Genomic DNA, 17,178 nt, shown 5'->3' with positions numbered 1-17,178 from the left:
GGAAGTGCTAATGACAATCAAACAAGAAGATCTTCTGGCAGGAGATGAGGAGCAAAATCTGCATGGCTGTGATCGCTTTAGTTGGATCGAATGCTGCCACCATTACAAAAAAAGCACCGATTTATTTCAGAGTGTTTAAATCTACACAAGCGCTGTGAGGAGAAGAATGAATAACAAAACAAGCGTGGGTACGATTCTTTGAATCTGTCCTGGGTAACTATAAAGCAGAGATTGGTGCTGATGAAGGTGGCTGTCCATCATTTTCTCCATCTTGTGTTGGGAAAACGCGCATCAGGCAAAAATGTTTAAAAGCAGCACGGCGGTGTGGTTGTGCTTTACATATTTCCTACTGGTATTCTCCCATCCTTAGAGCTCACTATACCCATGAGTGAGAATTAAGTGAACATGATGTGCTCTTTCAACCATGACCCTCCTCTCTTTCTCTCTCCAACAGTTAATTCGGAGAGTGCTGTTGTGTGGCTCTTGCCATTTCACACATGGATACGTAAAACCTGTGGGCGGTAGCTCCCAGGCCGCTGTCCATGTTAGTGTGTCCATGCATAACTGTGCTGTGAAATATTGAAGTGTTCTATCATTCTACCATCAACTATTCGGTAGCCGTCAGTGCCATTCCTTAATTGTTATTTTTCAACCCCACCCCCTCCCTCCATAAAAAAAAAATCCTGGTTGTGTGGCTTTATGTGGCGCAGTGTGGCCTGCAGATCAGGGAAGCAAACTTCATCTGGACCCATGACAGAGCTAATCCATCGCAGCTGCAGAATGAAAAGGCCGTTTGGAGTGAATCTATTCCAGAGGCCTGAATGGAAAGCTTCTCACAGAAGCCGGTGCCCTTTGCAGCCCTGACAGTGTTAGAATGTGATGGAAAAAGGACATGAACGAGTTCAGTGGATTAGCCATGTTTGTGAAAGAAGGGAACAGTGGACGAGAGAGGCACAGTAGATGGAAAGATGAAGTGACCAGCAACGGTGTTAGCGCACGCTGGGTTGTGCACATGCAAGTGGTGTGAACTGGATTCTCAATCGCTGACACAGAAGCTCCCACTTGTACGCTGAAGTTGAGTGTTTGGAATATGCTGTCAGCTGATATGTGAGATTTTATACATCTCTGCGGATGAGCCGCACCCGCTTTCTAGCAGAACTGCGATGGCGGCGATTTGAGGAGGAGCCAAAAGTAGGACTTTTGAAATTAACTTTGTGTAAAGGAATGTACAATATGTTTAAAGGGTGGATGCCGAATAGCACCTTTCTATTTCTGCTGGAAATGGAGAGTAAGACTGAATAACATGTATTTCTCCAGTGTGTCAAGGGCGCGCATTTCTCATCAGGCTCGCTTTATGTGCCTTTGCTTTCTTCTCAGGACTTTGTTCATTCTATTTTCCTTCTGCCCATTGTAGTGCTGCTAGTGCTGCTACTGTACATGCACCATCACTAAGCTGTAAGGGGATAGACTTTGGGGCTTTTATGCGTAAAGAAGCTTAAGTTTGGAAATTGCTCTCATGTGGCCAAAGTTTGTGAAAAGTCAGTGAACATTTCACTCCCAATTTCTGCGGTTTGTCTCTGAGTAAAGCTTTTTAGCCCTAGGACACCATGTAAGTGAATGAAATATTTAGGATTAATGAAGCCTCTTGTTGCACGAGGGGTTAACCAAATCCTGCAATGGGGACTCAAATTCTGAATTTAATAAAATGTTATTATGAAATTTAGGTCAGAAAATTGTGGTATCAATCATTGTGTATTTAAAAGAATGATAAAGAGTTTTTAGTTGTAGTTTCAAGCCACCTGTGACATTAGCTATACCTAGAATAATTTTGTGAATGCTGATATCTTGGAGCTCAGCCGCATTGCTAAAAGTTGGTCCACTGGGCCAGTCAGTCAAGTGCCAACAAAACCGAGAGAAAGCAGAAATGAGCAACATGCAAAAACAGCTATCAAGGCTGTCCTTTGTTTGCAAAGCTGCTATTGCAAAAAAGTAAATGGGTTCTCAGCATCTCAGTAAAAAGGTGCAACCAGCTTTTTGGAGGTATGACCGAAAAGTGATCTGAGAAAAAAGCCTGACTTGAATTTGACTTGTATCCCTTCAAGGTAATCTCCTCAGGCAGCACTGCAGCGCTTTCAGCATTCCTGCTAGTTTCACACTGTCCTCTGATTATCTTTCTTGAACTGCTTCCATTTGATTTCATGATGGAATCCAAACATGCATTGAGAGCAAGCGTCATTTCTGCTTCAAACTGACCCAAACTTAATGCTGAGGAACATCACTGTTAGGCCGAGTTAGAGCTTTAGGTCTGACGCACAGTGTTGTTTGGCACTGCAGGTTTTTCCTTTTTTTAAAATCTATGCAGGGAGTTCATTCACCAGCTTCAGACTGTTCATTCGGAGTATTACTGAACCATCCTAAGATCTCCGTGTGAGTAAAAGCCAGCACAAGCTGTGGCTCGTGGCATCCTGAGCGCTCTCACAGCAGATGGTTTATTGGTCCACCGGTTTGAGCACCGAAACAATAAAACCTTTATGCAGGCACGTGTTTATAATTGCGTTGCATCACAACACCATCGATCGACTGCTGTAGTTTTATCTTGCTTGATATATGATTTCAACCACTTAACTGCACAAGATCTGATTTGTTATGCTATTTGTTTCATGAAGCCTCAGATCTTGTCATTGGGTGACATGTCTGGACAGCTAGAAAGAAGAAATTCTCACTTTGTGGTATTTTCAATTAAATACAGGGTTTAGGTGATTAGCAAACCACTGGATGTTTTTATATTTACCATTTCTGCAACATCCCTCTATTATTATAATAATTATTATAATTTTATTAACAAATAACCTATTGATATTGACATATCCAGGACATGGACAAGATACATATAAGAACAACACAAACTGGAAAACAATCTACTATCCACCATGTTCCAACAATCATTGGAATAAGGGGATAGTAGAGATATAAGAAGACGTGTAGTGTGTATAATGTGGAAAGAACTGCTGTATAACTATATTCAGCCAGTGATCAAATAAAAGAAGGGACAAAATAAGCTAATAGTAACAGTAATAACAACAGTCTTTTTACATTCTTGCTTGATATACGATTTCAAATGCTCGGCTGCTCGAGGCTGCGTTTGTTGTAATATTTGTTTTAATGATGTCCCAGATGTTTTCACTGGGTGACAGGCATGGACACCTGTTGTCATCCAATTTGAGAAGAACTCAAAATAACTAATTTGTGGTATTTTCAGTTAAATATAAGATTTAAGAGATTAGCAAACCATTGAGTGTTTATTTATTTTCTGGAAGTTGGCCTGTTTGCGGGGTTTGTACACAGCCCTATATAAGCCTTATCCATTTATCTATGTCTCAAAAAATATAGCGGATAGTATTTTGCTTTCTCCAGTCTCTTAGTCTCATAAAATGAATCTATTACAGAGTGTCTTTGTCGGGATAAAAAGAGATATTTTAATACCTGTGGCTTATTATGACTTGATTACATTGTAGCATGGCGACTATATCAGGCAATATATCAGACTGCTATTAAGTCTTTTAATTGGTATGTGTGCCCAGCACATCCAGACAATGACGAGTCCACTGAGAATAAAAAATAGGAGGTCTTTTCATCAAATGAGAAAAGAGAACCTTCTTGCCCGCTATAGGAAGTGGATCTCAAGTGAAGCCACTTACCAAAAATCTTTATTTGTATTTGTGGGGAAATTGGTTTTTAGAAAAGTGTGCATGCCGAGGCCCCAGAATATAAGGGGATTACAACTTATTCCCTTACATAGCTCTCCGTTTTCCATTTCAGCCTCTCCCCTACTTCCCCCTAGCTTTATCATTCAGGGACGGAGCACCATCTCAGGAAGGGCACTAATAAGATGAAAAGTGGTGTTGGACTCTACATACTTAACTATGCCGGCACCAAGGCTGAAAAGGAGAGGGAAGTCTTTAAGTGATGCCTTCAAGGTTAAACAACTGGTCCCATCTCCTGTCCTCATTGACTTATTCTATTATTCTTCACTGAAAGACAAAAGGCTCGGGGAGAATGGGCTCAGAGAGGTGCTGTTTTAAAATTCTCTGTACTCTGTAATCAAGCTTCACAATGGAAATCCTTCATGGCTCGACTTGGATTGTTCCGCCGTCATAGGATATGGATTGCAATATGAAATTTGATTAGTGTCACCAGGGGCAAAGGCTTAGTTTACATGCACGGTAAGCAGACCTCGTGAGATTGGCAGATAGTCATCCCGTCTCAGTTTCCCTAGGCAGCACACTCTTGGCTTTGCAGGTGCATATAACTCTGACTGTACACGAAAAACAGGCATCCGAAATCCCCCTAAAGGATGGAAACAACCAGTCAGAAACATTAAAATCAGACGGTGTTCACTCTAACAGCAGCATGAGACTTTCAAGACTTCTTGCTGTTCAGTCTTGCAGATGAGGAAAAGAGAAAATGACAAACACACACTGGTTTGTGAGGCACAGACGGAACTGGGGTATACGTGAGGTCAGAGGGGGGAAAGGGAGCATTTTGACACTGATAGAAAACTATGTGTGCCTGCCAGATATCCACGAAGTTTACTCTTATTTTTCTTTTGTTTTTTTAACAATCCATCCAAATGATAGCAGGAACAGGAGAGGTTTGCGGCTGCCAGGTATTTTTCCCGCTGTGGTGAATAGAATTCAAAACAAGTCAGTTGGGTGCAGCACTCTATACCTGAAATATCACCACAAATCTTTACTCAGGCAAGCCCAGCTCTCCTGTAGTCAAGTCGAATAATTTAGAGGCATCTTCTTATCCCATTCCTTTAATCTCTTTGATGGAGCTAAGAGGTTTTTTCTTATGTCTTCTTTTCTTAAAGGCAGTCCTTAGGTGAGCTGTTTCCTGCAATTCAGCAGAGCCAATCTGCCCATTTTATCAGAGACTGCTCTCCCACAAAGAATGACCCTATAGGTCGATTGTGTGAGAAGCTTATTACAACCAGTAGTGTCAAAATTAAGCAAATTCTAGCAGCCGCTAGTCTGGAGATATACATTTTCCAGCATGTTTACTGTTGTGGACGGGTTTATTTCACCGTGTAGCTACTTAAGTTTCTAAAAGGGTCCCACATGTAAATCAAACCCCAGCGTTCTTGTTGAAAGTCAAGTGCTGGCACACCTTTGGCAGCTCTCCATCCCTGTAGTGCAGTCCACACCAGTCTTCTTCTACGATCATCCACCATTCTCTTCCTCCATATTCATTTGCGAGGAAGGGCATGCTTTAGTCCCGCAGTGCTGATTGGGAGGATTAGTGGTATGTGAGGGACTTTGTCACCAGCTTTCTGGGAAATCCAATTACAGAATATCATAAGCCTTACATGTTTCACACTTGGCTGAATCCTCCTTAAAAATGCACACCGGCAGCCTCAAAAGGGTCAGCATTTAGCAGCTGTCCTCGCTCTGTACAGCGGTGATATCCTTCTGAAGGTGAAAGGAACGATCATCTTTGAAAGGATAAGACAAGTCCTGTAGCACTCCTCTTGCCTCTGCATTGCAGCAAATGGTAGACTACACAAGCCTGAGAGAGAGGGGATTGTTATTTGTTCAATGTAATGGGCCAGTATCTCAGAGCATGGCTGTCAAGGTGAAGCGAGGGCCAAGGGTTTAGTTCTGTTATCTGCTTCCACAGATAGTCCTTAATTGCATGTGTCAAGGAAATGACATGCAGTGGACAGGGCCAGGCAAAGTGAGATTTCTGCATGTATCGCTTGAGTGCTATCAAACTGATTTTCCCAGAGATGCTCGGCAACTTGTCCAATCGTCCAGCTCCGCCACTACAATGTTATCTGAACTTTAGAAATGTCCAGCGCATTAAACATAAGAACAGCACTCTCGTGCAACCTCCTGCTCCCATACTCTGCATCACAATGAGCAGATGGCATCGCCACAATAATAAAGACATCACCGCATGCGCAGGCCAGGTCCTCTGTGTACGCAGTGTATGTCTGTTTGACCCGCACGGTGCTTCTCAGCCCAGTGTGTTGTTCTGTGTTCAAAGAAAAGCATGATGGTAGGACCAGAAAATATCTGTCAGAAGGAGATGGAGTTGAGAGTCATTGAGTCCCTTGAGGTTTGTTCACCGGCCATGCTCACAAGTACAGGACTATATCACCAAGATGGCAGGTGGAGAGGAGAGGGAGCTGATGGGTGAAAGGCTGCAGAGAAAAACGAGGAAATATAGCAATAGTTAATGAACCTTAGTGATGCTACGTGCGTGGACTCCGGATTTAACCTGAGTGACTCCGGTCCCCTGGTCAGTTTCACAGCTCACTGTTTCATTCTGAGTCGCAGCAGTTGAAGCTTTAATGTGTCAGGCGTTATTAACGAAGGCACAAAGGCTTCGGATGCAGACCATAAACGGGACCTGAGCTCGACTTAGAAATGACGTTGGCTCAGTTCTTTTTAAAACATTATTTGACAGGGAGAAAACCCGATACCTGCTTTATCTGTGCCCAAATGATAAGCACCACTTTGAGTAAATAAGAATTAATCATTCATATTTTAAATGTATGAGTGATTTTTTTTTTAGCATGGTTGTTGCAGTAACACCATATTAACATAATCTGTTTCATATAGTTGTCACAGAGTCCTATTTTTTAATATTAGTACTAGTACATTATTATTTTTTAGTATTAGTTTTCCTATTTAAAAATGCTTGAAATCAAAGCCATCACTTTCGTATTTAACTACTTTTATTTAATTAGATAAATTAGCCAATATTTGAAACAGTCATGTAAATGAACTGAGATACATTTCCTGATATTTTAATCCTGTGTCTGAGATAACAACACCGAACAGCTGGCTGTGTCTTGTTCGGACCTACTGTTTTTTAGGTCAGATATCATCCTTCTGTGAGAACGCTGTAATACAATACAAACGTTCTTTGCTAAGAAGTTGCACAACCAAGATTGCAGGCAGCCAGTCAGACATCACTTTGATAGATATAAATGCTTATTTGAACATTAAGGTTACTGGACAGTTGCCTTTTTGTGTGTGGCTGTTATTAAGGTGTCATACAAATAGGAAATCCACAGGGTTTTTACAGTTTGCAGTGGTGTACACTTTATAGATACAATAAAACGCACACAGCCATTTTCTGTCAGGAATTTGCCTTACGACGCACTTCGGTGCAGCTTAACGTGACGAAAGTGTGATATATGAATCTTTAAATGCCGTTTACAGAACAGTGCATGAACACACAGATTCCGATTAGGTTTGACAGTCAGTTTGTGACAGTTGCTTAAACGCTGTGTATAATTATACAGGAGACACAACACAAGAATGCGACAGGGAGCATCAGTTGGACAGTTTAATATGATTGCTTGAGAACAGCATTTTATTGTAATGTGAGCTCAATCTCAGTTCATTTCAATTCAATTTACAAAGCACAAGCACTTTGTCATGGTGGGAAGGAAAAACCCACTTTTAACATGAAGGAACCTCTAGTGGAACCAGGCTCAGAGAGGAGCTGCCGTCTGCCGTCGTGTGGCAAGAAAAGAAGAAAGAAAGCACAGGGAGACAGAAGACAAGTTATTGTCAGTAGTACTCCCTATCACTCTCAAATTAATTTATCATAATGCATCTTTGGCCGAACAATATTTGTTCAGATGAAGCCGTGGGATATGGTGATGACAGTGTTCAAAACAGTTTTCAAAACAATAATGGCAGCCTGTAGCATAAATGGCACTGTGACTCTGGCAGACGTTATAGGAGTCTGTCTGCTCGGACTACAAGACTTAAAAACAGTTTTTACCACCAAGCCATACGACACCTCAACCACAACACTTAAACACACACAACACAGTCCACAGGACGCACTCAGAAGCTACCTGCAGCTTCACAAGTACTCTGTTTAATCTGCACTGGTCACTCCACTTTATTGTTATTGATATTTATATTTAAAAGTGCAATACTGTAATTTTCTGCTGCTCATTCCTGTGCAATATCCCATCTGCCCTCCCGTCATATTTTCTTATTTAATCACTAGTGTACATATATTTATATTTATAGATACATATATATTTAGTCATCTTTTCTCTTTTACCATGTCTCTTTAATATTTTGCTCCTTACTATTTTTCTATTTTTTTTATTATTTTATTATATTTTATTATATTTTCTTCTACTGTATCATGCTGCTGAGTGACTGCTGCTCGTCAAACACATTTCATTGCAATATTGACCCTGTGCTAACTTGCATATGACAAATAAAACTGAAAACTGAAACTGAAAACTGTGAGATCAGTTACGTTGAGACCATTTTGTTAACTGAGAGCTGTACGATAAACATCTCTGTCAAGAGATGTATTCTAAAACACTTCTTCAGCTGAGAATCAGAGAGGAGAAACACACAGGTTCACTTGCTAGCAAGGGCAGCCACCAGAGCTCTCGTACAAGAGTGAGGGCTCAGGGACTCGCAGCTCTGAGACTACCCTGGTCTTTATTTTATACATCAGTGGGTGTTTGTTCCTTACATTGGAATGTGGATGTGTATATGTGTGTGTGTGTGTGTGTGGGTGTAGGTATGGAGTCAGTGTGTGACCCCATAACCGACTTCCCTAAACCTGCTGGTCTGGAAGTCCAACAGTTCATCTAAGCACTTAGACTAAAACTTGACATAGCTACGTTTATCCTACCATAAAACAATAAGACAAGGTACGACCTCTCCCATGCTCCCAGGATGTGGGTGTGAATGCCAGAGCACTCTGGAATGCACACAAAGCCTTTGCAGACTATTAAGGATCGCACATCCTATCACTACCATATGCAAACTTATATTATTAAAAGATTATACTGACTACTAAGTACAATTTTCTATTGACAATCTCTGAAGTTCTTTTAGCGAAAGGTATTTTTCCCAGTTATACCGACTAGCATGTTCACAGGTGGTAGACACCAAAAATCATTACTAGCAATAAACCAAATGTCACGAAAAAAGAACAAAACATACAAACTAGAATTGCACCCAGAGAGGCCAGTACTGGGACCTTATACTCATTTATTCAGACATAATAAAGAGCACCATGATGTAACACATGCTTACAATATGAAACAGCTAGTGTGCTTTTCAAAAGCCCTCTGTTGCACCACATGAGAGAAACTGTTCATTGGTGGTTTTGGAGTTATTTGTTCAAGTTTGTTATATATATTTATTATACTAAAAATATGTATATTTACATTATTTATTATGTCTTTTACCAAGGTGAAGGAAAATACTTTCCATACTGATTTTCATGTATATGTGTGTGTGTTTGCTTGTCTTCAAGACAGATCTCTAGGTGGGTGGGCTCAAGGGTAAGGGTGAAAAAGTATCCGTAGGCTGGGATCTTCATCCCTGTATCATCCATCATGCACTCCACCAGACTAACACTCACATACATGCTTCAGGACACATGTATAGCTGCTTCCTACACGGCAGAGGAGGTATATTTAGCAAAGGGGATTCCCAGCGTTCCTCTTTACATTCAGCGTATCCTTGAGAATTAGCAAGCATGCTGACTTAATGTCAGCATGCTATCTTTTATAACGCCTCGAAGTCCTTTTTTCCCCCTCCCCTGCAAATTGCATATACATTTAAAAAATATGCAAATTACTACCACAGTTTTGTGCAAAAGGATCATACCTTTATGCATAGAATCACTTCTCAGCAGCCAGAAACTCCTTCGGTACTTTTACCGAAGTTATAAAGGCACGGTATCACTGAGGTATACTGATTGATTCTGTATTCTCTGGTGTTTTCTGTGTTATTATCATGTTGTTGTTTTTTTACTGTTTTCCTGTAGTCGTATTGCCATTTTCTTTAGCTTGTGTTTTCACAGGACTCAGCTCTCGACCACACAGTACAGAGCCTTGTTAAACAGCAGCATGATTGTTTGACATCATTACGAGTCACATATCAGTAATGTAAAAAATATAGCCCTGTTCGAATACCCACTACAGCTGTATTGAAGCGTGTGAGTGTTTATACCGCATACTTTCTTTTTTTCAGTGTGTGCACTGGTGTCATTTAGCCCAGCAGATCATGTGAAGTCTAAATAGATTGGAGACGTTGATTCAGCAGGACTAGTAACAGCTTCCTTTTAACGTTTCGCAGCACCACTGCAGTTGAGTAGTTCTTGAATCCGGCTCTACCATTTGTGTTAACGGTTTGAGGCACTTCACATCTCTATATGACAAGACTCGATGCAATTCCCCAGGGCACTTACAAGCTATCTCCCTGTGACAGCATCCCTTTTTCAGAGCAGGACTGACTGGTCCTGATGTAGGCAGGCGACAGTGGGGGGTGCGAGTGGGGGGACCAGAGGCAGAAGGAGATCCAGACACAGGCAGGAAATGGAGGACAACTGGCTGAGAGAAGAAAGAACGAAGCCAAAGAGAGAAAGTGAGAATGTGGAAAAATGGAAAACAGCTAAAACGATACAATCAGCAATGACATTTACCCTTTGCTGCAACCCTCTGCACCGCACACCGTCCCAAGGCAGTGCAAGACCCTGGCTTGTGGGCCACAAAAGAGAAAAAAGGTTGTTTTTTTTCCTTTTTTCTTTTTTATGAATTAGCCGTGCGTGCCTACAGGACACCACATATCCCTCTGAACGAGCATTCCAGGCCAGGCATCTCAAGTGATGCATCAGAAATGTAACATCCCTGTAGCACTAGCGATTGTCCTGATTATGGAAGGGAATGAGGGCGGCACACTGTGTGTGTTTGACCAGTGAACTGGAGATGGGATGCATGGTTCCCTGCAGCAGGAAGGGGGAGTGGGTGGGTGACGGGGTGGGGGGTGGAGGCACAGTTAGCTGCAGAGGAAGAAAAAAATGAAAAAAGAGGGGCAAATGAGATTGGAGAATGAAGAAAAGAGAGGGAGCAGATGAGAGGGAGTTATCTATGTAGTCTTGTTTACCACACAGTCCTCATACAAGCTCCTATAATGACTCTACATGCACACAGCTGTCTGAGGACTCTTGAGTAAATTAGTATTATTGAAACTCAAGGTGACACAGAACCACTGAATCTTATTATCTGATGTGTTATTTCTTCAGAGTTGGAGACAGGCCGCTTATTTCCAAGTGGAGCAAAACATTTCTATCACGTTTATTTAATTACAGAGACATAAAGCTGAGGGCAGGACATTTCTCCACAGTAGCCCTGTCCCCTGACTGTACCATGTTTTTTTTTTTTTTCTTTCCCCAACACCAATCTTCGGTCCACTGATGGACTGGGGGCAATAATATGGGGAGGGAACAATTCGAGTGTGGAAAGAGGGAGGCGCTCAGGTGGAAAGAGATCCTGCCATGCTTGAAGAAGATGTGTGCTTTGGGGGATGACCAGATGGCTGGGGCGAAAGAAAAAACACAGGCAACAAAAGAAGAGGTCAAATAAGGTGGCGAGGACGGAGGACAAGAGAGCGGAGTTAGACAGTGAAGGACGTGGAGAGAAGTGCCGTATGGAGAGGTGTATGACACTACTCGGATTTGAGTTTGTCTCTTCAGAATCACACACGAGGGGCATCTTGATACTAGAAGGTTAAGAAATACTGATGCAACAAGTTCTTTGTGTTGAGACAGCAAGAGATTCCCACAAGTTTGTCCAAATGAATTTCCCTTTCACTGCAAAGAACCAGCTTGATCGGTGTTTCTACTGATTGCTCTCTGGCTGCTGCAAACAAAAATCCCAATGTGCTGTATGTGCTCTGCTGCTCCACTGTCTTGTTATTCACTCTTAAAATATTAGTATTATTAAAAAATGCATTCAAATTAAATTAATTAAAGTTATTGGCAAAGTAGCGATGTAGGAAATTGGTTCCGCTTTCAACAACGAAATGTAAAACAAAAAGAAAGTTACAATATCGCACAAAAGCCGGTGCCTTGATTTAAGAAAAAAAAAAACACTTACTCATCCCTTTTGTGAGTTCCCTGCTGTTGATGATAAGAGCAAACACGACTTTGTTTTTTCATCCTTCTGCACCGAGTTAAAAAGCAAGTTGCTCGTTGCTATTTTCTCACAGCAGATTGTAAAAATTGGGGGGAAAAGGGATAATTTTTTGATGAGATGATGTTTCTTTTCCAGAATCATCCTTTAAGGGGTTGCAGCTCATCTTCAGGCTATGCTACATGAACAATTCAATTTTATTTACACAGTGCTAAATCACAACAACAGTCACCTCAAGGCGCTTTATTGTAAGATAAAGACCCCACAATAGTACAGAGAAAATGCCCAACAATGACCCCTATAAGGATCCACTTGGTAAAAGTAGGAAGGAAAAACTGTAGTGTGCAGCTGGTAGTGATGGGATGGAGAGAGGACACACTGTGGACACCTCTAAGCCTTAAGGTGCCATCTTTAGTTGGCCCGTACTGTTTAAGAATGGCAACACAAGTACGATCTGGACAATACAGCCATCGCACAGCTTTGTGATTGGATAAGGCTGCCTTTCATAAGGCAGCCAATTTCCCATGAAGACGCCTGGTGCATTCCTGAATAAGTTGGAAGTCAGAATTTCCAAGTTCCTAGTCTGAATTTGAATCCCCTCCCCCTCAACTTGAATTCCCTACTCGGAAAGTCGGAGCATTCCCTGAAACCCTGATTTAACAAACCAAGTTGGCTGCAGTGAACGTAAACAGTAGTAAAACTGTAAAACTTTTCATCTGTACTGCCACTGTTGTGTATTTGTAGCTCACTAAATAAACCATAAGCCGAGCACTGACCAGGATCTATCCATGAATGTGCTGCAGCTGTGTTTTTTTTTAAACAAGTATTATTGTGTACTGTTAGTAATAATGGCTCCACCATGCTAAAGGCCAAAACAAATCCTGTTCCGACATCAGACTTCTGAGGTATCTGGAACGCAACATGACTCCGGAGGTGGACAGTACGGAGAGACTGAGGAAAAGAGTGTGGAGCTCTTGAAGCAGGAGAGTTCACTGTGAATTATATCTAAGGGGTGGAGTTTGAGGATGCTGGCAGATCTGTTGCAGTGTGCGTAACTGGTGCATGTCTCCCCCCAAAAAAGCAGTATATCAGTTTTTAGCAGAACCTACCCTCATGGGATCAACGCAACACAGAGCTTTGCACTTCTGTGAGGGGACAAACCGTGGAAGAAGATGAGAGCAAAAAAGACCAGTGTGAGCAGAGCGAGAAGGGATTGCATGGACATACATGTTATTGAAACTTAGGCTTGCTCAAGCTCAACCTAATAAGAAGAGGACAGCTGAGCAGAGAGAAAGAGGCTGCCAGATCTGGTCCCGTAGGATAGGTTCTGTGTCAGTACCGGGCCAAATTAAGAGGGAGTGCAGAGAAAAGTGGGCCTCGACGAGAGCTGGAACTCCTACTGGCTCCCATTCATTGTGGGAGATTGCACCACTTACCCAGCAGCACTTACCCACAATACTGCTGTCCATCTGTTGATTCACTTATCAAGGAGCTGCGTCGCGGCTGTGTGCGTACGTGCTTGCGCCTCTGCATCCGTGCACGTGCCTGCCTGTGGTGTGTGTGAGACTGAGACTGCTTATACCTTGAACGAGGTGTCTGTACCAGGACAGATAGGGGAGGGAACAGAATTAAAGAGGATGAGGAAAATCCCAGCAGATCTCTTATTCACACAGCAATTGTGCTAAAGAGTCAAATACATAAGCGCTGTTGTGTTGTCCTCTGAGCATCAGAAAGGTTTGTGCATGCTGTAGCACAGTTCTTTACAAAGTCAGATGAGTCCTTGCGGGCACAAGAAAAGGAAAACAAGTTATTTTGTGTTTGTGATTGCATCTTCTCCTTGATTAAGATGGACACACAAAATGCCAACTGTCACTTTGGTGATGGATTTCTGTTTTGTTTTCAGTTTAAAGAATACTACCAGAGATTATTTAAAGAAGTGAGCAAGAGCCAAAGTGATATCTGATGTTTCCCCATCATATGACTTATATTTTTTTGTCCATTAGCCAATCAAAAATAAATTTTTAACATAGCCATTACATAAGATTGGCTAGAGCTTTCCTCCCCGTCCTTTTCCTTCCCATCATCCTCTGGAATATTCAAAGTGTTTACGGATGTTAAGAATGCTTGATTACCCAGCGGGAACGCTTGAGAGTCAATCAGAATAAGTGAACAGTCATTCATGATAGGGTAGGAAAGCAAAACACACCTGTAGCTCTAAATATTAGTTTACACATTAATGGCTTCTGAGTGAATGGAAGTTGCCCCTGCCTAACAATTTACGCCAATCCCGCCAGAGTGCGCGATGAATACACAAACAAATCAAAACGTCTCTCAAGAAATGTTGCTGATCAAAAATGCTACTGGTGCTACTGAGATGTTGGAGTGAAAATGATTGTGTAACTGTTTATTTTCTTTAAGTTCCACCTTTGGTCTCCTTAGATAGCAGTCTTATAAAACAGGGTCTTTTTTGTGCATCTAGTTAAAGTGGTTGTTTTTTTCCCTCAGAAGCTGACCTTCTGGGTCAGTCTATTGAAATGTGATCCTCATTTGCACGTCTTAAAACTGTTTTGTCTTTTTGTTTTGACTCTGTTCACATTAGATATGAAACTGAAACACTGTGACACTAAGAGACAAAAATCCTGGGCCACATCACACCTACTGTACAGGAGTTGACTGGCCATTGAAACGCATACTACCAAGCTCTTGGCGTACGGTTTTTGTGCTGATGTTAATGCCAGAGGAGGTTTGGGACACTATGCACCTCAGCTCTGTAACATTATGTGGTCTCCTACTTTGTGACTGAGATATATCACTTGATCCACCCCATCCATGGCTCGAATTCGGTGACCTCTTTAAAACGACCCATTCTTTCATAAATATTTGTAAAGACAAACCGCATGGCTTGGCGTTCACTTTATACACTGTGGAAATGGGCCTGAAAACACCAAGAGGTGTGACCCAATACTTCTCATCATGCAGCGCACATTGGAGAATAGCAAACACTGTGTGGAGTTGTTGAAACACAAACATGTGTGTAAGGTCACTGAAAATGAAACTAGATTCAGTTGGCACTCGAGGCACAAAGAGTTGTCTTTTTCAGCTCTTCCGTGGGAGGCAACAGAAGCGACGACAGGCAGCAGCGGTGCACACAGCTGCTGTGAATGCTGCAGTAAGTCGTTCACCGTGGAAGAGGGAGCAAAGCGATAACCGGTGGGAGCTCCTAGTGGGTGCGGGAGACCTTGAGTGAATGGCGTGATGTTTCTATCACTTGACTGCCACGCAGACACACAGAAATGCTGCAATTCTTGCATTTCTGAACCACTACCACTGGATCTGTTCCCCTTCAGATAGAATGCTGTCTCCATACTTAGTGAACGTTACCCCTTAAGCCACAGGAAAACATGTAAAGGCTCAATACAGATCAACTGCAGCCTCCGTACATAAGTATTCACAGGAAGATTTTTTTAAGTCCCCTTTTTTGTATCACTACTTCAGGGTGAGACTTGAAATAGACAAATCAGCATTCAAATGAAAAATGCTTTTACCTATCACTGGAACAGGGGCAGTTTGGGGTTCAGCATCTTATCAAAGTATACTTTGACGTACTGACGGGAGAAACTGGAGCTACCAAATCTTTCTCCATCTGCCATTACTGATGGAACAAATATAAAACACAACAAACACTCCGTGTGCACACAGTCATAGGTTACTTTCTTAAAAATTGCTTTTAATAACTCTTGCAAGGACCTCAAGGGAGGAACTAGTGGTAAGACAGGTTGCATACCAGGTTTACAAGAAATGTGAAAGCATTTTGGGGAGGCAACGCTAGGAATTGTTTTATATTGATTCCTTTCTAGATTGTTTTCAAAATTAAGGGGTTAATCTAAAGCCAGAGGACTCGAAACAGCTTATAAAATAATGGGTAATAATTTTAGCCACAAAGGCTTTGAGGGTCTTTTATTGGCCGGCTTTTACTGTTCAGAAAATTCAAGTTCCCCAGTTTGTAACTCACAATAGGTACACTATTGAGTTCTCTCCAAACCTACTCTGAATTAGCCGTGTCGATATATTTGATTGTTCATTCTATAAGATATGAGAACGTTGCAGACGTTGTATTGCTTATTTTTAAAATCTCAACAATGCTGGCACAAAAGACAAAGAAAGTTTGATTTAATTTTTTTTAATTTGGGTTTAACAACGCTTAATAATGATTTGAAAGAAATTGAGAAATCAATGTATTTTTTTGAAGCTACATCGTAAAAAAACAAACAAAGACAACAACATTAAGATTCTGACTCTTAAGCTATTTATGTTGTTAACAATTTATCAAGTGCGCTGAGCTTCCTTTAGAGTCATACGAACCCTCGATTGGATATTATTGAGGGGTCAAGTATCCAAAATAAAGTGTTCTTGCGGAGAATGATCATGTTTTTTTTTAACTCGTGTCCTTCATGTACTTTGCTGTCCCTGCAGTTTGCTCTCAGTTCTCCCGCGGGGTGTACGCCATCTTCGGATTCTACGACAAGAAGTCCATGAACACCTTGACCTCGTTCTGCGGCGCTTTGCACACCTCCTTTGTCACACCCAGTTACCCCACCGATAATGAGGTGCAGTTTGTCATCCAGATGCGACCTGCCCTCCGGGGTGCTGTCCTCAGCCTCCTCTCTCACTACAAATGGCAGAAGTTCGTCTACCTCTACGACACCGACCGAGGTAGGTGACAGCGCGAGCCTCGACTCGGGACTTAGAGCCGGAATTACATCACGGAAACATGTTGCAGTGACTCAGAATGGCAGACGAACAGCAGGGTTAGTAAGGGATAGCTTTACCCTGTAATGCTTCATGAAAGCCCTGTAAATGCTTGAACTGTTAACACTGCACTATTTTATACAGTGGTTTGGCTGTTATGTAAATGTGAAATAAATTCACCAGCAGCTCATAACACTGGTAATAACTATTATGCTTTAAGAGACGGCATGCTCTATGAGCTATAACCTTTGGATTCTTCAAACAGTTGGCTGCTTGGTGTCAGTTAATCTCCTGTTTAATCTTGTTGTTGATATTGGCTCGTCTTTCATCTGAAATGAGGTATGTCACAGCTGCTACTAAAATGTTTTCTACAGAAATCAGAGTCTCTGCCTGCCTGTGGGGGCTGCTTATTGTTTGTGTCAATGAGGGTTCTCTGTAGTTCCCAGATTGCA

General features: G+C 41.8%; 1 protein-coding gene across 6 annotated transcripts in view; it reads left to right on the top strand.

The window, feature by feature from the left end:
- The window catches only part of LOC101484089 (glutamate receptor 3), a 101,175-nt gene that overhangs the window by 8,954 nt on the left and 75,043 nt on the right, over positions 1–17,178 (top strand). For all 6 annotated transcript variants that reach the window (XR_013101438.1, XR_013101436.1, XM_076891933.1 and 3 more), the window contains exon 3: positions 16,451–16,690. Coding sequence is in view for 4 of the 6 variants with exons in the window: in XM_076891933.1 (XP_076748048.1) it covers positions 16,451–16,690 (240 nt within the window). In the remaining 2 variants the exon portion in view is untranslated. The remainder of the gene's footprint in view (positions 1–16,450; positions 16,691–17,178) is intronic.

Source organism: Maylandia zebra, linkage group LG2 (genome assembly GCF_041146795.1).
Source record: "Maylandia zebra isolate NMK-2024a linkage group LG2, Mzebra_GT3a, whole genome shotgun sequence".
NCBI classification, from domain to species: domain Eukaryota; kingdom Metazoa; phylum Chordata; class Actinopteri; order Cichliformes; family Cichlidae; genus Maylandia; species Maylandia zebra.
Note: the sequence above shows the minus strand (reverse complement) of the source record. Positions and strands in the feature narration are given on the sequence as shown.